This window comes from Mytilus trossulus, chromosome 13 (genome assembly GCF_036588685.1).
Source record: "Mytilus trossulus isolate FHL-02 chromosome 13, PNRI_Mtr1.1.1.hap1, whole genome shotgun sequence".
In the NCBI taxonomy this organism is placed as follows: domain Eukaryota; kingdom Metazoa; phylum Mollusca; class Bivalvia; order Mytilida; family Mytilidae; genus Mytilus; species Mytilus trossulus.
The window spans coordinates 62,892,013-62,918,077 of record NC_086385.1 but is presented as its reverse complement, the minus strand read 5'-3'; the positions used below and the strand labels follow the sequence as shown (position 1 = coordinate 62,918,077).

Genomic DNA, 26,065 nt, shown 5'->3' with positions numbered 1-26,065 from the left:
ATAAAAATCAACAGATGACAACGGATGGCATAAGATGAGAGAATCTCACTTGGACTTTCGGCTAGATCAACAAACAACGGAACCAAAAAGATGACAGATCTAACATGACCTTTTTGACCAGCTTAGATACAACATTTGTTTTTTCAGCATGGTAAGATTTTTTTTTGCAAAACAAATAAAGGGTCTATCTCTGACATCTAACCTAAATCTAAATAACTCGATAGATAGCTGTATTATACAATGGAATTAATACCAATGTAATACGTTCTTTTAAATACCACATATCTCGTAATTAGACAGTACACCATAATCACAACAAAACCAAACAAGATTGGGGTTTGTCATGTTCACAAAGCTAAATAAAAAAATTCACATACCCCAAAAAATTAACCAACATAGCAAGGAATATAAATGGTAGTCCATATTTGTATACAGTGTAACAAGGTTATATACAATTAGTTCAATATGTAAACTTTGATAATAATATGAGCATCTCATTAGACAAAACCTGATCTGACCTGACTCATCAAGTAGAAAGAAAAGCGACTTTAGAAAACAAATACTAAGTGATGATATAATTACAATGTTTACTGAGAAGTGTATAGTTGTTTTCTTTGGCATCTACAGGGTAGATGTAAAGGTCCCTCTGTTCCAAGTGATAAAACCAAGAAATATGTAACATGATGTTAAGCTGCATGTGTTTTGTAAGATTGGAAACAGAAGAAATATAATAAATAGTAGTAGATATCAAAAATATTCAAGAAATACACTGACTAAAGAACAAACTTTAAAGAACATATTTCCCCCCTCCTTTGTCATGTGTTCTGTTTCAATTACTACTATAGATGTATGTCCATTATCTGTAGCAATGCGTAAAGGAGATTTTCCATCAAGTTTACAAATCAGTGTGTCTGCACCTTTATCTAACAATAAACGTACAATATCCTCATGTCCTACTTCACTCGCATAATATAATGGTGTTGTTCCATCTTCTTTCATTATGTTGATGTTAGCATTGTGATTCAGAAGACAACGGACTACATCTATCCTACCTACAAAACAGGCAATGTGTAATGGAGAAGAACCAGCTACTACATCAAAGGCATAATTCACTGATTTCTTACTGACATAATCTATTCCATCTGATGATGTATTCATCACGAGACTATCAAATACTAGTTGTTTTGTTTTGTCCAATGTTTTCCATGGATGTTTATTTAATGTATCTGTTATAGACTGTTTACTATGGATACATATATTACAGTCAGCATTATTCTCTAACAGTAACTCTGTCATCTCTAGGTTACCATTTAATGCACTGAAATATAAAGCACTACCACCATCAAATGTCTGTGCATTAATGAGTGGTGCATGTGTTATTAGAAGATGTACTGTACTTGTGCGGTTACAAATACATGCCTGGATCAGTGGTGTGAAACCATAATTGTCACGAAGATCAACATTAGAATTCCTCTCTAACAGTAACTTTGCTATATCAGTATGACCTTCCTGACTTGCCATAAAGAGAGGACTGCGGTTTTCATTGTCGCATAGACCAACATTAGGATTCCTCTCTAACAGTAACTTTACTATATCTGTGTGTCCATTCTGACTTGCTTTGTACAGAGGACTACAGCCATCATTGGAACATAGATCCACATGACAATTCTTCTCTAACAGTGCCTTTACTATAAAAGTATGTCCCTTCTGACTTGCGATGCACAAAGGACTACAGCCATTTTTTTCACGTAGATCAACATTAGGATTCTTCTCTAACAGTAACTTTACTATATTCGTATGTCCATTCTGACTTGCCATGTACAGAGGACTGACACCATCCTTGTTACATAGATCAACATCAGGATTCTTCTCTAACAGTGCCTTTACTATAAAAGTATGTCCCTTCTGACTTGCCATTAACAAAGGACTAACACCATCATTGCCACATAGATCAACTTTAGGATTCTTCTCTAACAGTAGCTTTACTATACCAGTATGTCCGTTCTGACTTGCCATAAACAGAGGACTAACACCATCCTTATTACATAGATCAACATTAGGATTCTTCTCTAACAATAACTGAAGTATATCAGTATATCCATTCTGACTTGCCATGTAGAGAGGATTACCGCCATCCTTGTTACAAAGATCAACATCAGGATTTTTCTCTAACAGTAACTTTACTATATCAGTATGTCCATCCTGACTTGCCATGCACAGGGGACTAGAACCATCATTGCTACTTAGATCAACATTAGGATTCTTCTCTAACAGTAACTTTACTATTTCAGTATGTCCATACTGACTTGCTTTGAATAAAGGACTACATCCATCATTTTCACATAGATCAACATTAGGATTCCTCTCTAACAGTAACTTTACTATATCTGTGTGTCCATTCTGACTTGCCATGAATAATCCAGTAACTCCATCATCTCTACATTGATCCACATCCACATCAGTATGTAACATCCACTGAACCATATCAGTATAACCAGTATAACAAGAATATACCAGTGGAGTATTACCTGAATTCCAGCTCCCCTTTTGTACCATTTTATCCTTGGTACTGGCTAATGTTTCTTGTTCTAATTTGCCCAGTCGTAGTAAGTACTGTAATAACTGTTGTCTGAATGATGATAATTTCATGTTATTGTTATTGAATACAGCTGTGACCTTTCTGGCTGACCAGTCTTTTACAAACCTTTCTAAATATGATACTAAATACTCATCTGGTATTTCAATAATGAACTCTATGTTACTGTTCTTGTCATCTGATGATTTCCGCCAAATAAAACGTGCATGTACTAAATCACTATCACCATGGTCTATAAGGCATTCAATCATTTTCTGACCAAAGTAATGAGTAAGGAAGTCGAACAGTTTATCGTGTACAGTTCTATAAAAACCATTCTGTTTAAAAATAAATGTACCAACAAGAGTGTCAAGTGCTTTCTTTAGTTTTGCCTTTGGTATGCTGTTGAACTCACAAGCCTCACATGTGTCTTTTAAGATCTGTCGTTGTTCATTTGTCATTTTACCCTGGAACCATGTTTCGTTAAGCTGATTATTAAAAAGAACACACAAAGCAAGACTACATATCTTATATTTCCCTTCATCCCTATGCACCAATAACATGTCTAATTGACTTTTATAGACACCAAAAGGATTTTTGAAAAAATCTTTGACATTAACATCTTCTTTTTCATGACATAAACAACATAACAGTGGAAAAAATTCCCATTTACGTGATGAAGCATCAATATATTTCACGCTTGTACCAATATAAGTTTTTGCTATCTTTGTCTTCTCCTTAGATGTAAGACATAACTTATCTGATATTAAATTACATTCACAAGCTTTAAAAGGGGATAATATATTAAACATTTCATCGTTATAGACTTGTAACCTACATGATACAATAATCTTACAACATTTGTCTGTAATAATTGTGTTAATCACAGGTAACATCTGTTTCCATTGATCAATTTGTTGTTGGTTGACAGTGAAATTTCCACAAATATCATCTACAATAAAGACTGTCTGTTTACCAGGTTGATAATAATCTCTAATGTCTGTTGGTGAGTACACTAGTATTATATTGTATCCTTCCTTTTTTAAAACTAGAGCTGTGTGTCTTGTAATGAATGATTTTCCAACTCCTGATGGGGCAGTTAATGTCACGCAACTGTTGTCCTGTAAACGTTCCATGACGTAATCGCTGGCTATTGTTGAAACGAACATCTTATCCTTCTCCTCCCAGTCTTCTATTTTTTTTTGTATTTGCTCTTAAAAATATATAAAATGTAGCTAATTAGAATTTTTTCTTTTTTTATATATATTGTTAATTTGATGGAGAGTTGTCTCATTGGCACTCACACCACATCTTCCTATATCTATTATATGAATTATTGATTATCATATCAAACAGCCATATAAAGGTGGAATAATTTAACGGTGTATGTTTTTTCACATTTTGTTATATAAAAGCTACATGTTTACAGAATTGGTTGTACTCATATATGAAGGTTGTCTGCTGACCTGAAGTTGTATACCTGTTTGTCCATTTGTCGATATTTGTCTCATTGGCCATCATATCAAATCTGCTTATTTTGATACATTCTAAATTGAAAAATACCCCTCCAATCATATCCGTAATAGTAAGACACTAACATATTGTTTTAGTTAACCGAGGATAGGTACTATACAATTATAACTAATTGTGAATTCATTTAAAAGAACATTAATGTACAAGATTTTGGATTTCTCTTAAGTATTTGATCTTGAGTCGAATGGTCACCTATCATGATGTCGACTTATTGAGTTTAGGTGTTGAACCCTTTTACTAAAATCAAAGAACCAAACCAAAAAAGTATACTAATTTGACCATTAGATTAAAGAGCAATATCATACAAAGGTCTAAACACGACAGCGTCCTTAAATGATACAGTTATACACCTTCATACCAAGTGTATATTATTTGGCCAGGACAAAGCTAAATTGTTGGCCTACTGGTGAAATATGTACAATTTATTTCAGGTAAACCATGAAAATGAGGTAAGATAAAACATACCATACAAACATGTAAAATATACAATCATTCCATACACCAAATACAGTGGGTGTTTTGCTTAAAGTTATTGAGATACAGATCAAATAAATAGACAATGAAATTGAAATTATTCCATACGACAAATATAGTCGACCTATCGCTTATATAATCTGATATATTGATTTTGACATGTAATTTTAACCTTGTGAAACCTTCTGCACCAATAATCAACACATCTAATATGGACGACATATTATTTTCTGAGGAATTCGAGACATATCACTGTCAAGTACGTTTTATTCATTAATAAACTGTGGTAATTTAATCTGTTTAATTCCGTTAATTTGAATAGCTATTTTTTAAATGTAAAACGAAATTTTAGTTATTTATATCCGAGATTTAAACTGCAACTTCTATTTTCGTTTCATTTGGTTAATTTATATAATATTTGAATACAGACTCTAATATGATTTATTCATAGACACTAAGTATTGCTTTTTGTTTTATTTGAGTTAACTAATCTACAGACTATTTGTAAACCTTTCTGGTGGAAAATTATAATTACAATTTTCAAAACAAGTTGTGTTTGTTATATATGCACAGAGATTGCGATATCAGTCCAACTCAGCACCCAAGTAATCATGAATGTTCAATAATAACACATGGAAAGGTTTTATTAATATTAACATAACAATACACCTTTTTTTTCAATTACAATATCAACAAAATAAAGAGGCTATCACATTCTCCCCTGTGTTGGCGAAAATGACGTCTACGTCATACGACTCCTCCTCCCTCTGACGAAGAAATGACCTACTATGCATTCCAGAGTGGCATTTCACTGTGGTGTTTCTTTCGCAATTTCAATGATTGTACGTCTGGTGTTATTGTCCATTCCTCTTAACATTCCTTTTCGTTTTACTTTTTAACTATTCTGCTTTCTGATGCCAAGATGTTTGTCCAATAGCTTGTTTGGTGATGCAATCTTTGAAATATGCAGGGGTTTTTGTTATTTTTGTTCTTGTTGGCAATAGTCTTGGAGGTGTAGGTAGTAATTTCGTCGTCTGAGCCTTCTTGGTTGTTGCTATGTTTTATCTCGAGCCGTTGCGTTATCTTCGTCTGCCTCGGTATCGCCTGATGTGTCTGGGAGCGTACTACCATCCTGCTAATCCTATTTGTCAGAAGTATATCCTCTGCCAATTTGGTCAGTCGCTTTATGACCTGTTGTCACATCAGCCCTAAGTGGCGGTTCACCAGTGTTTAACTTTGGTGGGATAACGTCTTGTCCAAATCCATTCTCTTGATTATTATCAACTAAAATCTAATCTTCAACAGTTAAGTTGATGGGCTCTTGTTGCCAATCTACCACATGTACATCATCACTGCTGGTGTTGCTCTATGCGTCTTCATCTGGCAAATAAATAATTTATCCCTGCTCTGACTCCTCCTCCGATTATGTTTCATTATCCTCTTTGGTACTGTCGAAGTTCGTCTTATTTTCTTCAAGGATTGTCTACATATGTTGTTTCCTTGGAGTCGGATTTTTTGGAAGTAGCCTTTTCCAAACCGGGCAAATTTCCAATTGGTAGAGATTTTTTTTTGTTTTTGTTCTAAAATAATATATTTATTGCACTTTTCTTTGCTGTTTTGACACATTACTCGACTTATCGCAAATGAACGAGTATCCCTGAGAATTAGTCATTGGATAGCAAGGGAGTTTATTTAGTGAATTCATATCTATAGGTAGTTTGTTAGTTTTACAATTCATAAGTGTTACATACATCTGAGACATTCATTTTACAAAAAATATATTGTTTCATGATTCATGTGATTACGGAAAGTGTAAAATGTTTGTCAGGTTATATTTCTACAGATAAAAACTGTGAACCTTGATCTTAACCTTTTGTTGACAGCGGTTTAAGCTGATTGATCAGTATTCCTGATTAATATATGCGTTTTATTGATTTTCACGAACAAATTTTAAAAACTTTAGTTAAAATTTGTATATGGTAAGGCTCAACAATCTAATTGAGCCTTTATTTGATTAATTATGCATACATGAGTTTTGAGACAAAATTCTGTACATTCGTTTTCTGTAAGCATGTTGTTTTGGTTTATTGCCGTGTTCAGATACATTGTCAACGTTTGCTTAAAAATTTCTATACATGATATTTTAGATTTAGCTTTTAATGATTCTCCATTCCTCATGTATCTTTTTACATACTTTAAAATTTCCTGCTTTTACCAATAATATATTTGTTAATTTCGTATGTGATTAAAAACTCATTTCTGAAAACTGCATAAGCGTCTATTTTTGTTTATAATTTGATCTATCAGTACTTTTTTTAGATTGAATGTATTAAGATAGTTAAGAAGAGATTTATACCATTAAATATAGGATCATGTATTCTATTACGTCATATCACTTCCGCAATCAGATGAGAAGCACTGCGCAACCGCAACCTCGTTGTACTGTCAACTTTTGTTGAGGACTGACGTGTGTTAGTAACCTCGTATTGCAACCTTGAAAATTGATTTGTTATTTAATTGTATGACTTCGAGGAAGTCATTTAATTAATTTATTGAAGATTTAAAGTGATTAAATCTGGTTTATAATTTTTTATAGAATTTAATTTCATTCTCGTGTGGGTTTGAGATTACTAGTCAGTAAACAAATATGGCGGACGCCATGATACAGTCTCGTGATAAGAAATCAGAGAAAACGCCTGATAAGAAATCATCAAATGTAGACGATGACTATTTAAGAAGGATGAAGATGCTTTACTCTTTGATAAACCAAAGGAGTCTAAAACAAGTTCTAAAACTTCTAAGGCTTCGTCCAAGTCTGCTGCACAGGGGAAGCCCCCTTCCTCGAGTACGCCGTCCACTTCTAAAGCATAGTATAATACTAGTAGTGTCAGTGGTGACGATAATAATAACAATGAAATGCTAGATATCTTGAAGCAGATAAGATCTGAACAAGTAAAAACCAACTGTAGGGTTGATACCATGCACAAGAGAATAGACGCTCTTTATGATGATGAATATCAATATGATGATGAAAATCAAAACGAGTCTGATTGTAATGATAACGCTTGTGACGAGGTCCAAGCAGATAATGAAAAAAGGGATGAACCCCCTAGTAAGAAACAAAAATCTGACTCTTGTGAAGAGACAATATCTGCTAGCATGAGCAAAAAATTTAGGTCTGGTGAAAAGTATGCACCATCTATTAATGGCTAATAATATAACTGATATTTTTAGAAATGGGATTTCTTCTGAGAGATTTTCAGATCTCATGAAAACTTCAGAGACCACACAATTGTGACGGTCTCGTTACTGTTCAAACTGACCAGGTTATTTGGGATATTTTAAGTCCCGAGACTAAAACAGTCGATAACAAAATGAAAACTATTCAGTCTGTAGTTGTGAAGACAGCTACTGTCATGGATTAAGTTATTAATAAACTAGATTTAATGTTAGAGAAAGAGGAGTGTACTGAGCATAGTAATATGTTAGACGACTGTATGGATTCACTCGCTCTGATGGGGCATACTAACAGATTGGTATGCTTGATGAGAAGAACTCTCATGAAGTATGATATTATTGGTAAATATGGACATTTGCTGAATGCTACAGTCCCTTATGATAAAAACCTATTTGGTGGTGATGTGGTCAAAACTGTTGATGATATTGGCAAGTGTAGTATAATATCAAATAAAATCCGAGGAAGGGGTGGTTTCAACAGTGGCTTTAATAGAGGCGGTCGTAGACCTTGGTATTTTAGGATCTCTGGTAGAGGTTTAGGCCGTGGTAGATATATCGGCCGTGGTAGAGCATCTCGTGCAGGCTCAGATAAGACTGGAGAATCAAAAAACTCCAGGTGGACTCACAACAAATACAAATATTATAACCTGATGTTGTGAGTATAAATTTTGTAGCAGGTAGATTGAAAAAAATTATAAATAAATGGGAAGAAATTACTTCAGACAGTAATACTTTAGATATGGCTCATAAATGTCCCATTGAGTTAATTGGTGGTATACATCCTATTCAAAATCAAGCAACTATTAGAAATATAGTAGCAAGTGATAATAATACTAGAATAATAGATGCAGAAATTCAAAATTTACTGAGTATTTTTTTTTTAACAACATAAATAAATATTTATTTCAAATATTGGCTTGTTACAATATCATTCAGGAGTCCAAGCTCCTCCTGATTTTCCCTTTTACAATCCACCAATCACTCAGGGTAGTGATTAGTTGCAAAATACATATTACATTTTTTACATCATATATTTATATTAGATAATATCTCTTAATCACATAATATGACTATACATAAGTTTTCTAATAGTTGCTAAAACATTACTTTTAATTTTCAAACATACTCTTCTATTGAACTCATTGAGAAAAATTGAGAAAACATTGACATTTTTTGTCTTTTGATCAGATATGTAGTAGGCTTTGTAAATTGAAAACCCCACAATTGTTAAAAAATAGTTTAAGTCAAAATATTCTTCTTCAGAAGTTTTATATCCAAACACTAAGTGTCTTAGTTTTATCTTAAAAGTTATTTTACTGTTCTTTAAAATTTCATTTATTTTATTCCAAAAAAAGTTTTAAATACGGACACAGTATAAAGAAGTGATCATAATCTTCTTCTTGTGTACAAAAATTACAAGAACTATTGTTTACAATTTTCCACCTGCATAAAGGTTTCTTTGTAGGTAGAATATGTTGTAGTAATTTCCATCTAAAAATTCTAAGTTTATTTTCTTTTAAATATCTGAATAAAAATGTATATAGACAGTTTTGATATAACACATCATCTATATCAAATATAGGCAGCCATTTTTGGGGTCCAATAGCCGGTTCTTTTTTTTTATTTATCAGAGACTTATATAAAATTGTATTTGTTAATGCTTCTAATTTTATAGGTAAACCATCCAATATAAATTGGTTTCTTTTTATATTAACCATTCTTATTATAGAATTTTCCGATTTTAAAATTGCTGCCCAGTCTTTTGGTATAGATTTCTTTACTAAATAAATTTTAGCCATCCAGTTTGATTTATTTTTTAGTTTATTTAAAATTACGTCTTGAGAAATACAACCTTTTTCATCTATGATATCATTAACATAAATAAGATCGCTTTTAATCCAATATTTTTAAAATATAGCTTTATTTTCAAATTTAATAAATTTATTGTTCCATAATATTTGTTTTCTTATATCTGATAAGACAGACGAAAGCATTGAAAACATCCCAGATTTTTATAAAGATATTATTAAATGTTGGAAATTAACTGGTGGAGGTGTAACTAAAAAACCAGAAACATTTACCCCACCGTTTGTTTGAAACACTAACCAGTTTGACCCAAAATTATCAAAATAGTTTTGAGGTATAATTTCCCACCCTCCTTCACAATCATTTACTAGTCTTTTTACCCACATAGCTTTTAAAGCAGTGAACTAACTTCTGATATCTATCATATTCAAACCCCCCTTTTCATATGGACCAATAATTGAATTTCATTTTACTTTATCTGGTTTATTATTCCAAATAAATTTAAAACAACTATTTTCTATTTCTTTTAAAAAATTCTCTGGAACTCTGCAAGCAGATTCCACAAAAGTAAAAATGGGCACAATTAATGTTTTTATTATCAATTTTTTTCCAAAAATATAAAGATTTCTTTTTTGCCAAGAATAACATAATTTATTCATCTTTTTAATCTTATTTTCCCAATTTAGTTTTCACATTCCTCTGTACAATGCCCAAAGTAAATGCCAAGAGTTTTAACTGGTCCATTGCTCCAGTTGATTCCCTCAATTTTGTCTTTACAAGATTTAAGTTTTCCTTCCCATAACCCCACTATTTTGTTTCTGTTTAATTTCAGCCCTGAATAAGAACCAAAAATTTCATATGATATCATTCATAGCTACTTGAACATCATATTTAGAACAACAAAATAAAATAGTATCATCTGCCAGTTGCGAAATTTTTATAGTATGATTTTTGCAATCTAATTCGACTCTGATACCTTTAAAATCAGTATTGCTTCTTAATCTTGAAGCCATAATTTCCACAGAAAAAACAAATAATAATGCAGATAATATCCAATATTAAAAATGTTTACTACTATGAACTTTAAGTTATCCCAAAATTTTCTATAAAATTACACTGTTAAACCGTCTTATCCATGGGATTTATTAAATTTCATTTTATAAATAGCATTTGAGCATTCTTCTACTGTAATATCCCCATCGCAAATTGATTTATCATTTTTATCCATTTCTTTATCGAGTTTTTTCTCAAATATATATTTGTCGCTTGATGTTTTATCAGGGCTTTGCGTCGAGTATAAGTTTTTATAGTATTCTCTAATATTACAACGTATATCACTTTGATCCGTTAAAATCTCACCATTTTCCCCTTTTAATTTATTGATTGACTTTTTTACCTGTCTCTGTTTTTCTAAACTTAAATATCTTCAATATCTTTATCTAAAACGTTATTCTCAGATTCTTGTTCATTTCTTATTTTCAATTTTATTTCTAATTTTTTTTCAAGAGTTCGTAAGTTTTCTCTTGTACATTTTGCTTTAGATTTACAATAAGCTATAGTTGCCTCCCTTATCTTTATTTTAAATATATCCCATGCTAAACCAAGGTTTTTAAAATTACGATAAACCATTAAGCAGCTTTCCATTTCTTGATTAACTAATTGTATGTAATCATTATCTTCTAACATAAAATTATTTATTTTCCAGTACCCCCTACCCTTTTCTGATGCACCTGTTCTAAACTTCATAAAACACTTTGATGATCCGTAGAATCAATAACTGCAGGTTTAATTTTACAACATTCTACTAGTGGTATGAAATCTGAACCTATCAGAATCATATCAATCCTACTTGCCTGTGATTTATCTTTTCTTCGCCAAGTATATTGTTGTTTATTTTTATTTGAATATCTCCAAAGGTCTGTTAAATTATTTGTTTTTATTAAAGATTTTAAAATTTTTACTGATTGGACATTTTTTACCTCTGAACGAACATTTTTCCTGTCTATCGCATCATTGAAATCTCCCCTCATTATCGTAATTCCTATCCCTTGTTCTTTTAATGTTTTATTTACTTTTTTGAAAAATATATTTCTATTACTTTTACAATTAGGTGCATATATACACATTAGTGTAAAATTTACTGAATATTAAAGTAATTGAAAAGGTAAAATCTATTGAAGGAGAATATATTTCACCAATATTTGTGACACCAAAAACAAATGCTGAATATCGGCTGATGCTAAATTTTAAAAAGTTAAATGAACATGTAGAGTATCACAATTTTAAAATTAACACTTTTGAAATGGCATTGCATTTGATAAAACAAAATTGCTACATGGCTAGTGTCGATCTGCGCCATGCTTATTATTCAGTGCCCATTGATGAGCAATATCAAAAATATTTGAGATTTATTTGGAAAGGTTCTATTTATCAATATACTTGCTTACCAAATGGGTTGGCAAGTGCACCACGTTTATTCACAAAACTTATGAAAGTGGTTTATGCTACACTCCGCAGATCAGGTCATATCAATATAGGTTATATTGATGATTCTTTATTGATAGGCGATACAATTGCAGAGTGTAGTCTAAATATCCAAGATACTGTGAAATTGGTATCTGATTTAGGATTCATAGTACATGAAAAAAATCTGTTCTTATACCTACAAAAAAAAATCAATTTTTAGGGTTTTTGATAGACTCTGAAAAATGATTGTCACTTTAACACTAGACAAAACAGAAATGATACATAAAGAAAGTCAATAATTACTTTCAAAACAAAACTCTAAAATAAGAGAAGTTGCTAGTTATATAGGCTTAATAATCTCAAGTTTTTCTGCTGTTGATTATGGTCAACTGAATTATAGAGATATTGAAATAGAAAAAAAATACTTGCCTTAAAGATGGCTAAGGGCAATTTTGATGTCAATATGGAAATAACTGATAAAATGAAAAAAAGAAATTATTTGGTGGTCATGTAATATTTATACACAGTCCAGAGTTTTGGACAGAGTTAATTCACAAATTATTTTACAAACTGATGCTTCACTCTCTGGCTGGGGAGCAGTACTTGTTGACAACAAAACAGGAGGTAGATAGTCCCCTGATGAACTAAAATATCATATAAATTATTTAGAATTACTAGCAATTTTGTATGGTTTGAAATCATTTGAATCTCTATTAAAATGATTTACACATGTGAAAATATTAACTGACAATACTACAGCAGTAAGCTATGTCAATAAAATGGGTGGAATTAAGTCAATATGTTGTAACACTATTAATTGCGAAATCTATTTGGTTTTGGGCAAAGAAACACAATGTGTGGTGGCTCACGGCTAGCCACATTGCTGGAACTGAAAATACTATAATTGCAGATGCCGAATATAGAAAGTTCAATGATCACGTTGAATGGCAGTTAAACAAAGACATTTTTTGTGATATATGTGAACTGTGGGGTGAATCCCAAATTGATTTTTTGGCATCTCGCCTAAACTCACAATTGAAAATGTTTTGTTCATGGAAACCTGACCCTGATGATAGTTTTATAGATGCCTTTTCTATAGAATGGAGTGACTTTAAATACTATTTATTTCCTCCTTTCAGTTTACTAGGCATATGTGTACAGAAGGTCTTGAAAGACAAGACAACAGTTATTTTAGCAGCGCCGTTATGGCCGACTTAAGCATGGTTTACTCTGGTGATGCAGATGTTAATCGATATACCCATACTGGTTATAGCAAGGAAAGATCTACTGACTCTTCCTTACAAAGACACTGTCCATCCATTGAACAAAACATTGAATCTAATGACATGTCATGTATCAGGAAACAGTTTATTGACAGAGGAATTTTGACAAAAACTGCCAGCATCATGTTATGCTCTTGGAGAAAAAGCTGTAGTTTGTGCGGTCTGGTTCTTTTTACGAACGGCTATAGCATATCTAGTGAAGCGGTTTGTGATTACCAAAATGATGTCATATCCGCCTTTTGATCTTTCAAGGGTTAAAAGTTATCAAAGGTACCAGTATAATTAAGTACGCCAGACGCTCGTTTCGTCTACATAAGACTCATCAGTGACGCTCAAATTAAAAATATTTATAAACCCAAACAAGTACAAAGATGTAGAGCATTGGGGATCCAAAATTCCAAAAACTTGTGCAAAATACGGCTAAGTTAATCTTTGCCTGGGATAAGAAAATCCTTAGTTTTTCAAAAAGTTCAAAGTTTCGTATACAGGAAATTTATAAAAATGACCACATTATTGATAGTCATGTCAACACCGAAGTGTTGACTACTGGGCTGGTGAAACCCTCGGGGACGAAACGTCCACCAGCAGTGGCATCGACCCAGTGGTGTAAATAGTTATCAAAGGTACCAGGATTATAATGTAGTACGCCAGACGCGCGTTTCGTCTACATAAGACTCCTCAGTGACGCTCAAATCAAAAATATTTATAAACCAAAACAAGTACAAAGATGTAGCGCATTGGGGATCCAAAATTCCAAAAACATGTGCCAAATACGGCTAAGGTAATATATGCCTGGGATAAAAAATCCTTAGTTTTTCCAAAAGTTCAAAGTTTTGTATACAGGAAATTTATAAAAATGACCATATTATTGATATTCATGTCAACACCGACGTGTTGACTACTGGGCTGGTGATACCATCGGGGACGAAACGTAAGGTTTGGTTACTTAATATCTGTTACATTAACTTTATGAAAAGAAATTGTATCTTTTTCAGTGTTCCATATCATTCCTAGAAATTTCACCGTTATATTCTTTTCTTTTCGTCTAAATTAACATTTTTTGCAATTTGAGTAGAATATCTGCAGTTTCAGCTACAAGATCGCAAATTAAATCCTCCCTTTAACATGCCATTTCTCGCATCCTTAAAAAATGTAATGACTACGTCATAAGTCTCAACTCTTGACAGAATAATGTCTACATATAAGTCCCTTTTCATCGTTTGTGTTATTCTATTTTCATGTTTGTCCAAGTGTTGAGTGGCATTTAAAATAAATGGTGAACATGTTTCGCCAAACAGTATCGATTTAAACCTGTAAGTTGTAAGATTGTCATGTTGATCGAATGGGGTCAGCTAGCCAACAGAAACGTGAAGCGTCTCGATCCTTCTTGACAAGTCCTATCCGTAAAAAAAGCCTGCTCAATATCTGTACTGATACCATATTTCCCGATTCTGAATCGTATTAATATTTTGGTTAAGTCATTTAGATTTGGTACCGTTGACATTAAGCAATCGTTTAAGCTGGCTATATCTTGCTGTGGTTCAGAACTGCAGTCGTACACCAAACGAATGGGGGTAGTCTCAGAATCTCTTTTCACAGGGTGGTGAGAAAAGTAGTGAATCATATGTTTGTTGATATTATCTTCCATATCTGGTTACCTCTCTATAGATCCTCTCTTTTCTTGTTCATTTATTATTTCACTTTATTTTTGTAGCAAGTGCGGTTTTCGGTGTAGGCGTTTAACTATATTATCGGTCCTACTTTAAGCAATGGCCATATTTGAAGGAACATCTGGATGGTCAAGTTTTAAAGGCACTTTTGTCGTGTACTTTCCATTCTCGTAATCTATAGTTGTGTTCTGGTATGTCTGTAAATAGTTGGTGTTCTCCTTGTTTTCACATGTATGGATTCCTATTGACACAAGTGTCCAAAACTTTTCAATCTCTGTCTCCTCCAATTGATGGAATGAAATGACGTTTAAAAGAACTGTAGATGTTGAATGCAGGCTGTTATTTCTGTTGATTGGTCCTGATAATAAATATCACATCTTTGACTGTACCGCGGTGAGTCCATTTCCTCTGATGATTTTGTCCGCAATAATTTCCCCGTAGTGGTCCGCGCCTATTAGTAGGTCGATCTCAAAAAACGCCCTCCACTGTGTACAGAATGTGCAAGTTTGAGTCCTATCAAATGTGGCAAGCTCCTTGTAGTCTGTGAAATCCAGTTTTTAGAAGAATGCCGGGACGGACTTGTGATGCATGCGATAGACTAGTTCTGTCTGTTGTTTCAACCACATTGATAGCTTTATGCTGTATTTTCGGCTTCTGCTTCATATCTGTATTGGCCTCTTTCCATTTACGTATACTTGTATGATGCATTCCGTTACAATATTTACACCGTTTTGTAGACTAACATGCAGCCACCCGGTGTGGCCCTAAACAGTTAAAGCAGAACTGTTTCTGTTTAACAATTTGAATCCTAGCGTTTGTTTCTGTTCTTTCAGAGCACTCCGTCGGATAGTGCTCACATTAACACAAAATACATGTTCGCGTATTTACCTTCTTCCTTGTGTCAGTTAATTAACCTTTGTTGTGTGATCTTGGTTGTCTACCTGTGAAAAATGCTGTGTTGTGCAATCTGTCCTGTTCTATACTTCCTGTCCTGCCACAAGTATTTTCAATCTCTTAAGTTATTGATTTTCGTACAATTTGCATTATCAAATTATCTCTCCCATGTTCTCTCCATATTGTTTTTTGTGTCAATCGGTTACTTGTCCAAAACTACAGGTACCAACATTGAACCATACATTTCTGGTGTTTGACCAATTGACTCTATTCCTCGCACATATGATTCATGTTTGTCTCCGTACGACCTCAAGCTAAATGTTTTATTTGTCGGTGTGTGTAGGTTCATGAGTGCTTTCATGTTAGCATGTAAGCATGAACCAGGCAAAGACTACAATCATTCCTTTACAAAATTTGTATTTCGTTGAACATTTGAATTCGTGGTTCTCCTGTACCCACGAAATCCACGAAAATTGGTATCCAACGTATATTAATGAATCCACAGTACATGAATTTGGGATAGACAAGTACCATGACACGTCTTATCTCAATGCGAATTTACACTAAAAAATAAGAGACAATAAACGACGCAACGTTAACATGTAACACACACAGAAACGAACAATAATATAACAATGGCCACATTCCTGACTTGGTAGAGGACATTTCTAAAGGAAACACATGGTGGGTTGAACCTGGTTTTGAGGCATGTCATACCTCGAACTTTAATGAGAATGTTAACTATAAGATTGAAATAACAACATAATATTACAGGACAATACAAATAAATAGGAGAACGTATTAGACAAAGAAACACATGATTAATAGATAATAAAAAGCATCAGGTTTAAAAATCAATACGCCAAAAACGCGTCTAGTCCACACAAGACTCACCAGTGACGCCCAGATATAAAAGATCGAAAGTGAAAAAAAGTACAAAGTTGCAAAGCAGTGAAGATAAAAAATTGATAAAGGTTGTGTCAAATACGTCTTTGTTTTTATGCTTGGGATAAGAACATCCTAATTATTTAGAACAATTAACGCTATTGCAAACAGTAAGTTTTATCAAATATATTAACTAAATACAGAAAACTAAAACCCAATACATAATGCATTTGAATTTAAGAAATTCTGAAACAGCACAAAAATTACGTCATATATGAAAAACTATATCTCAAAAGTAAGATAGAATTAGGATTGATTTAAGATTATAATAGAACTAAATACTGATATTACATTTAAACACAATGCATATTCCAATACTTATTAATAGCAATTGACTATAATATATATACATATGTCTAGTTTGTTATGAATCCAACTTCAAACTTAAATTATCGTACAGACTACGTTGAACAAAATCAAATCTAATAAATGAAGGCGGTGATTAATGTTTTTTTCCATAACACATACATTTAATAAAAAAACGTCAACACATTTGACAAAATCCGATGAGCTTTACAAATATAACATTAAACATTTACAATAAATACATGAATTTGGGATAGACAAGTACCGTAACACGTCTTATAGTAATGTGAATACACACTCAGCAAGACAGTCATAATTGGGAATAAATTACGTTTGGTAATAAAAAGATTAGACGACATAATGACAAACCACATCTACCATGTGGCAAACATGTCCTTAGCTAGTTTGGTCACAGACACATCGTATGGATCCACCAATTCGTGATGGTGTCCATAAAATTTAAGGAGTATCAATTTTAATCTGTCCTACTCAGAACTTTGTTGGAGCAGTTTCTGCGTAAGGAGCACACTCCTGTATATGAAGTACGTATATAGTTATCAAAGGAACCAGGATTATAATTTAGTACGCCAGAACCGCGTTTCGTCTACATAAGACTCATCAGGGACGCTCATATCAAAATAGTTATAAACCAAACAAATACAAAGTTGAAGAGCATTGAGGATCAAACATTCCAAAAAGTTGTGCCAAATACGGCTAAGATAATCAATCCCTGCCTGGGATAAGAAAATCCTTAGTTTGTCGAAAAATTCAAAGTTTTGTAAACAGGAAATTTATAAAAATGACCACATAATTGATATTCATGTCAACACAAAAGTGCTGACTACTGGGCTGGTGATACCCTCGGGGACAAACCGTCCACCAGCAGAGGCATCGAACCAGTGGTGTAAATAGTTATCAATGGTACCAGGATTATAATTTAGTACGCCAGACGCGCGTTTCGTCTACATAAGACTCATCAGTGACGCTCATATCAAAATAGTTATAAACAAAACAAATACAAAGTTGAAGAGCACTGAGGATCCAAAATTCCCAAAAGTTGTGCCAAATACGGCTAAGGTAATCTATGCCTGGGAAAAGAAAATCCTTAGTTTTTCGAAAAATTCAAAGTTTTGTAAACAGGAAATTTATAAAAATGACCACATAATTGATATTAATATAATGTGAACAAGCACGTGAATAACGTATCAATTGTGATATGTAAATACAATACGAAGGAGCAGAGTGTAAGTTACTGCTGAGAAATGGGAAATTGATAATTGGGAAGTTGAAATCGTCCCGCTTATCATAGATGTTCGTGTGAAGTCGTCCATCTACGTCAATATTGAGGAAAATATCAAGGTATGAAGCAATCCTTCCTGTATCATTAGTATCCTTAATTTCAAGTTCACAGGGATATATGAGATGTAAGTATTGGCTGAAGTATGGGTTATTCAATGAAAGAACATCATCAATATAACGGAAAGTAAAGTTAAAGAATTTCGCAAGGTGTTTTTTCTTTTTGTCTTTTAGAAGGTTCTGTATGAATTCTGCTTCATACGAGTACAAAAACAAATAAGCTAATAGGGGTGCACAATTAGTACACATTTGAATACCGACTGTCTGTTGAAATATAAATCCTCTAAACTCAACAAATATATTGTGGATCAAAAAGTCCAGTATTTTGATAATATCATCTTCAGTATATTCTCTGGAAGTTTCAGTGTGATTCTTTACAAAATATGAATTATTGTAACCCAAAACAAGAAATTTGTATCTACGATTCCCATTTTTATAGAAAAAGCTCTGTTTTATGAGATGTTGAAGTCGATATTTCAACTGAGCATGGAAAATAGTAGTATGTAGCGTAGAAAAATCAAAAGTTTTTATGTTGCTGCAAAATTGCAAAGATTGTGATCGAAGGTTAAGCAGTAGATCTTGCGAATTTTTTAGAATCTACATCTGGTTTACACCACTGGTAGAATATATCTCCTCACAATATTTTTGAAGCCCATCTTTAACTGTAGAAAGAATAGTAGTCAGTTCGTTACAAAGATGTTAAACATTTTGAAGACTCAGCTATTTATTGTGCTTTATATGGAGTTTTGTGTAATTTAAGTATCCAGTATAATGAGGGCAAGTTTTCTTCGTTTTCTTTGATGTTAATACCGAAAGAAAGAAGGACAGATTTATGATTTTGTAAAATGTTGTCCTTGGTAAATGATGTTAAAGAATATGTAGGATTACCAGTAGTTTTATTAATTCCAAGCTCTGAAGTGAGACATTACAAATGATGTTTTTTTACATATGAAAACACTACTATTGGAGGCTTTATTTGCTGGAACAACGACAAATTTGTCATGCAAAGAGGATAAAGCATCCAAAACCTCCGCACTCTTGAAAGGTTTTAAGATATTAAAAGTTTTGGATTGGCGTTAAAGTGTCGTTGTAGTGTATAGATGACTGGAAACAATCCAAAATGTCTGCCACTTGAGAATATCTCCATTAAAAAAGGGTAAGTCTAACTTTGGAAGCCTATGGTAATTAGTTTTTTGAAGATTTCGGTTCTGACGGTACTTGAAACATGACATTCTCTGAGGGACGGATATGCACTGCAGGGGCGTGAATCGAATACTGCTGGTTCATAGAATCTATTGCACATGTGTTCATATCAACTATAGCTGCGGGTGTGAAATTATATGCGTCTGTGTTAAGTCTGCTTGTTGAAGGACCGACAGTATCAAGCGAAGTTATAGTATTTGTTTCAAGAGACTCCATAAATTTCCAAATTTGTCTAATTTTGCAATCAAAATCGTACATATACTATCTGAGTCGGTGATTTCAAGCTCCATATTCTGCTCCAAAGTCTGTTCAAGAAGTCTGTTATTCAGGTCGATCAATGTTTTCTGTTTCTGCGTGACGGCATCATCAAGGGCTTTCACTTCGTCAACTTCTGTGTCCTGTTTTTGACTTTAACTCGTCAAATTTCACCTGTAGCTTCGTGACGTCTCCTTTGTGTCCAGCACGAACTTACCTCAGTTTTGAAGCCATATATATCCAAAGGTACGGCACCATTAAATCTCAATAAATACGTTGTGTTTTCTATATGCGTTTAATCGTCGTGATAGCTACAATATTTATGCAATTACGTCATTTACTATAGCGTTATGGTTACAACGTTACCGTAGCTCAATGTTAGTACTTTGGGTATTTTCCGACATGCTGTTCGTTGTTTGTGGGTTTCTTCTACCTCCACCTGATGATACCTACTCTACATACTACTACTGTGTAAAATGTGTTTCCTACTATCAAGTCTCGACGATGCGTATTATATAGTTATCAAAAGTACCAGGATTATCCTCAGGTGTTCTGGTCAAATTGACGATAATCTATATACAAGAGGAGCTTTCCGTCTTTCTTGCGACATAAAACAACCTTTGACGACCATGGTGAGTGAGATAACAACTTTTAAAGATGGTCACGTACTTCGTTGATCATGACTGTCGGAATACGGCGATGTCGCTGTTTGAAAGGTCTTTCGTCGATGAGATCAATGCGGTAATGAACTGCTGTATTTTGTCCAATATCAATATCACTCTTGTTAAAATTATCTCAAAGCTGTTAAATCATTTTTTTTTCCTTGCTGTAATTGTACATCTGACAACTTCGTTGGCAGGGTATCTTGATGTGTAGGATCATTATCTAACTCAGCATCCATTTATATATCAGCTTCCGAAACTGAATGTATAGCGCATAAGATGGCATTCATCCAAATAGTAACTGTTCTGGTGGTGACGTTGCTTATGTGAACTAGAATAGTGCTTATCTTTCTGTATCTGCATGCCAGCAATGTAGGAGCTTTAATTAAATCAGCTCGAATAGCTGTTCTCAGTTTGATGTAGCATAGCACATACTATGTTGTACGGTAAATCATTATCTGTGTAACCTTAAAACAATTACATATGTGTTAATAAGAATCTTGATGGTCTTTCCTACAGCTGATTTTACGGTTCCAATCTGTTTGAACTCTTCTGGAGTTACTTCTCTCTCAATAGAAAACATCGGAAGGTAAGGTGCGGTTGGTATGTAGGTAGGCATCTTGAATAAAAAATTTGATCCAAAACGTAACTTGAAATCTTCCATGACTGCCCAGTAGTGATCTGTGCCATCAAACCAGGTAGTAGGCGCCAAATGAATGTAATAACTGACTTATAGTCTTCATTGAAAACTAAAGCCACTTTGCTAGGGTTCAGGATATTTTTTATCAGTAACGTAAAACACCAAACTTGTGGAGCAAGGTAGTAACTGGTGTGGAAGAAACAAATTAAAACATACATACTGGTATATATCACACAGTGATATCTATATAACAGCTTACAAATGGTAAAAATGTCAAATCTGTCAATACAATATAATTAGTTATCAAAGGTACCAGGATTATAGTTCAATACGGCAGACGCACGTTTTGTCTAATAAGACTCATCAGTGCCTCTCAGATCAAAACTTAAAAAGCTTAACAAGTAAAAAGTTGAAGAGCATTTAGGACCGAAAATTACAAAAAAATTGTGCAAAATTCATCTAAGGTAACTACTCCTTGGATACGAAAATCCTTAGTTTTTCCCAAAATTCGATGTTTTGTTAACTGGAAATTTGTTAAATAAAAATAACCATATAATAACACCGAATTGTTGACTACTGGGCTGGTGATACACTCCGGGACGAAACTCCACCAGCAGTGGCATCGACCCAGTGGTGTAAATAGTTATCAAAGGTACCAGGATTATAATTTAATACGCCAGACGCGCGCAACATAAATTCTCAATATTTTCAAGGCTACTGGACCATTTCGACTCCTTTAGTTCTTCTTACTCAAGACAAAGAAACTCGGAACTCAGCGCAAACACTTTAAATCAACCAATCAATATTACTTGAAATCCAGGTTATCATGAATATTCAACAATAACATGTATAAACATTTCAGTCTTATAAAAGTTTACATAAGACAATATGTTTGGAACTTTTATTTAGTATTATCATAATTATACATTTTATTTTCTAATTACAATACAAACAAAAGAAATTTGCTATCACATTAGGTTTTGGTCAGGGGAACCTAACCTGACGGACATGTAGACGTTATAAGGAACCCATATACCAAAAAATGTATCCCAATACTCATAATAAGTAAGTATTTCACTTAACAAAAAAATTACAAAAAGAATCTTCTTAACATTTGGTATTCGCACAAAATATATAAAGCATCCAGGTCTTCTAAAATATAAAGCTTTAATCAAATAGTTAACGCTGTAGCACACAGCAGGATTTTAATACCCAAGTCTCCAATACTTTGACTTTCGTCAGAGGCATGACAAAAATCAGGTGTGTGTGTATCAGCTTAGTGTGTGTGTCATGCTTGTTGTCAGTTTAAACTTAAGTTCTGTTTGAATATATTATAAAGATATAGAAAGATGTGGTGTGAGTGCCAATGAGACAACTCTCCATCAAAATAACAATTGTTTTAAAAGTTAACCATGATATGTCAATTTACGGATCACAACACAGAGCTTGGCTCACACCGAGCAACAAGCTATAAAAGGTCCCCATATATTCTAATTCTAGTCACTTAACGAAGAAAATGAGATCAAGAAAAAAAAACAGTATATTAAGATGGAAAATTGAGACCATAGTACGTGAACATCTGCATACAAGATTTGAATTGTGCAGCTCATGTACCTAGGTTTTGTTAAAATAGTTTATGTCGTTGCTATTTCAGTTGACCATGCTATCTCAGATTTTTTTTATAATAAAATAACATTATACCTATTTCTGTACAAAATGTTGATATTTGCTTGATCAAACTTCATGACGTAGGGTCAATGCATAACAGAATATATGAGAAATTGAAGAATTAGAAAAGAATTACCCAGTCAATTTTTATTCTACTATTTTCTGTACCAATACGTATAATATACCTCTGATGTTTGGTGGAATTGAATCTTGAAATATTTCCATAACTTTTGAATGTTCTGTCTTTAAAGTACTGTGTGAAGTCTGTAAAGTATTGTGGGATGTCTGTAGATTACTGTGGGATGTTCGTAACTCTTCAAAACTTTCTGTCATTGTTGAGTGTTCCGTCTCTAAAGTACTGTGGGCAGTCTGTAAAGTACCGTGGGAAGATTGTAACTCTCTGAGATTTTCTGTCACTTCAGAGTGTACCATCCCCAAATTGTCCATTGTTAGTTTCATATGTTTCATTTCTTCTAGTGATTGTTTGATTTCCAACATAATTTCCTGATTAGACCGGTCTAAGGTTTTTACCTTTAACTCTTGACACTCTTGATTCATTGTTTGACCTCCCAGTCGACTTACAGCCTATAAATGAATAATTCAATATCTGCGAAACATTATGTTTTATCGTGTCTATGTAGAAAAATAATTTTTAATTCATTTAATTGAGCCATGCTTGTAAATAAAGATTGCTTGTCATTGCTGTAAATGCGGATCACCTTGTGTGTACAGTATAACGTTGTACAACATGATCATAGATTACATTATAAAGAGTATTTCGATATAAGAAAAGATGATGTCATATGATTTCCAATGAGTCAACTCTTCACAAGATATCAAAATGACATTAACAACTATAGGTCACCGTACAGCCTTCAACAATAAGCAAATCCCGTACCGCATAGTCAAATACAAAAGGCTCCGAATTGATAAATGTACAAAAATTCAAACGAGAAAACTAACGGCTTAATTAACCATCTTCGATTTAATTTCACTATTTAGCGATCATTAATGATCGATCCAAACAAATCTTATTCTATATCTTTGATATATTGAAGCAAGTGCCCCTTCAAATCTTTTGTAAACAAACATCTCTATAAATATTTTTTTCTTAAATTTGGAAAGGATTTTTTTATGGGGGAGAATGTGGTGAACAAGTATTCAAAATTAAACAAGATAGTGTTTGCACCCAAACTATTTTTGCATGTAACTGGCACAAGCATCTTAACTTTTGCTGTCACAGTCATTACTTTCGTCACTAATTAGTGACAGAATGTTACCATTCATACAGAAAGGTAAACGAATAACATAGATTTAAATAAAAAACATTAACAAAATTATTTACATGTATGTAGACAGAATCCATAATTTGTCATAAAGGTAACAATTTTTCAACCTTTCTTTGACTATAATTTTTAAAGCTTTACATCTATCTTGTAAATAAATGATTTACTCCATTATATACAAAGAATGAACGAAAGACAAATATGCAACATATCAACAAACTTCAGACTTGGAACAGGCGCATACGTACAGCGAGATCCCAACCCATCCCCTAACCTGTAATTCAATAGGCAACATGGTGTCATCGTGTTAAAAAAGTTGAAAACAAATGTTAAAGGTGCATAACTCCCAATAAAAAATAGTTGCACCAACATGACGGTATAATATGTCCAAATACCCATGATGGCAAACACAATCCTATCAAGGTTGGGATCTTGCTGTCAACAGTATTAGATGAGTCATTATCAATATGAACAAGGTGTTATTGTATAACAATGATAAAAAGACGGTCAAAGTCCCATATATAACTCATATATGAATGATCCTATCAACATGTCCAAATAATATGGCGAACAAACCTACCAAGTCTGAGAAGTCTCTGTCAACCAATATCAACAGAGAACTATAATTACTAGTCGGTATGATATGCGCCAAACAATAAATTATCCCCTGCTAAAAGAGTTGCAGGAGACTATTTGAAACTTAGATCACTGGGCTTGTAGTTGTGAATATGATGTGTTTTATTTTCAATTTCAAATCGTAAACGTATAAAGAATCGAACTGTGAATACAGAAAATGTTTTAAGGTAAATGAAAATAATCTTAAAAGATTATCATGATTATATGTGAAATACAAAAATAAATTCTGTTCAAATTTCATAAAATTCCATGATAGTTTGACAAAATAATTGCTGACACAGAGACACTTTAACCTAAGACTGAATATTAGTGTTAGCTGTAAAATAAACAAATCTTTTGATCATTTATTACAAAATACGGAAAAGTGAAAATATTTATTTTAAAATTAAGTTGTTTTTTTTTGTTATAAACAACCCTATGTTCGAATTTCATACACTCATTGAAGTTTTGATTAAACTATTGATGCAGAATGAATGTGAACTTAGAAATTGAAAATTGGAAATCTACATATTATGGTTCAATATCCAAAATCTAAATGCATGGTGAGATTCATTATATCAAAGAACACAATGAATTAAATTTTTGATGAAAATCAAACAAAGTTTACCTTTAGACCCTTTGGACCACTGAAGTGAACCACTTTTATAAACAGGGCTCCAATTCAACGGTACTAACGTAAAAATTATGAATAAGCAGTAACCAAGTCTCATGCAAATTAGTGAAAGCATGTTTTAGTTATTGTCCAAAAACGGGAAAATTATCCTTTTTTAAAAGAACCCCATTACTTTTTGGACCTTTTGGACTTTAATGTAGACCAATTTTCAAACCAGGTCAAAAATCAAAAGTCTTATAACATGAAATAAAAAATTAGATTCAGCATATCCAAGAACCCAAAAAGAAATTGGACATTTACCTAGTATAGTCACTGTTGCAAAAGTTCGCAGTTATAAAGACATTGGACTTTTATTTTGACATTGAGTATATAAAATTACATGGTTATTTTATTTATAGTAAATGTATCATGCTAGAATATTCTAGATGGATAGTGAAAGTAATTGTGTATATTTATGTTTATTAAAGAAAGGGTTGGCAAATTCCGGAATTTACCCTGTTACTAAAAATAGAATATTTATCATTTCTCTAGTTAATTATAGTTTGTTCTAGATTTAG

At 32.9% G+C, this 26,065-nt stretch overlaps 1 protein-coding gene across 1 annotated transcript; it reads right to left on the bottom strand.

The window, feature by feature from the left end:
* Window positions 1–747: 747 nt before the first annotated feature.
* LOC134694571 (ankyrin repeat domain-containing protein 50-like) lies at window positions 748–3,711 on the bottom strand. Its single transcript, XM_063555586.1, has one exon. It carries the CDS (start codon window positions 3,709–3,711, stop codon window positions 748–750), a length of 2,964 nt encoding a protein of 987 aa, XP_063411656.1.
* Between the last annotated feature and the right edge of the window lie 22,354 nt (window positions 3,712–26,065).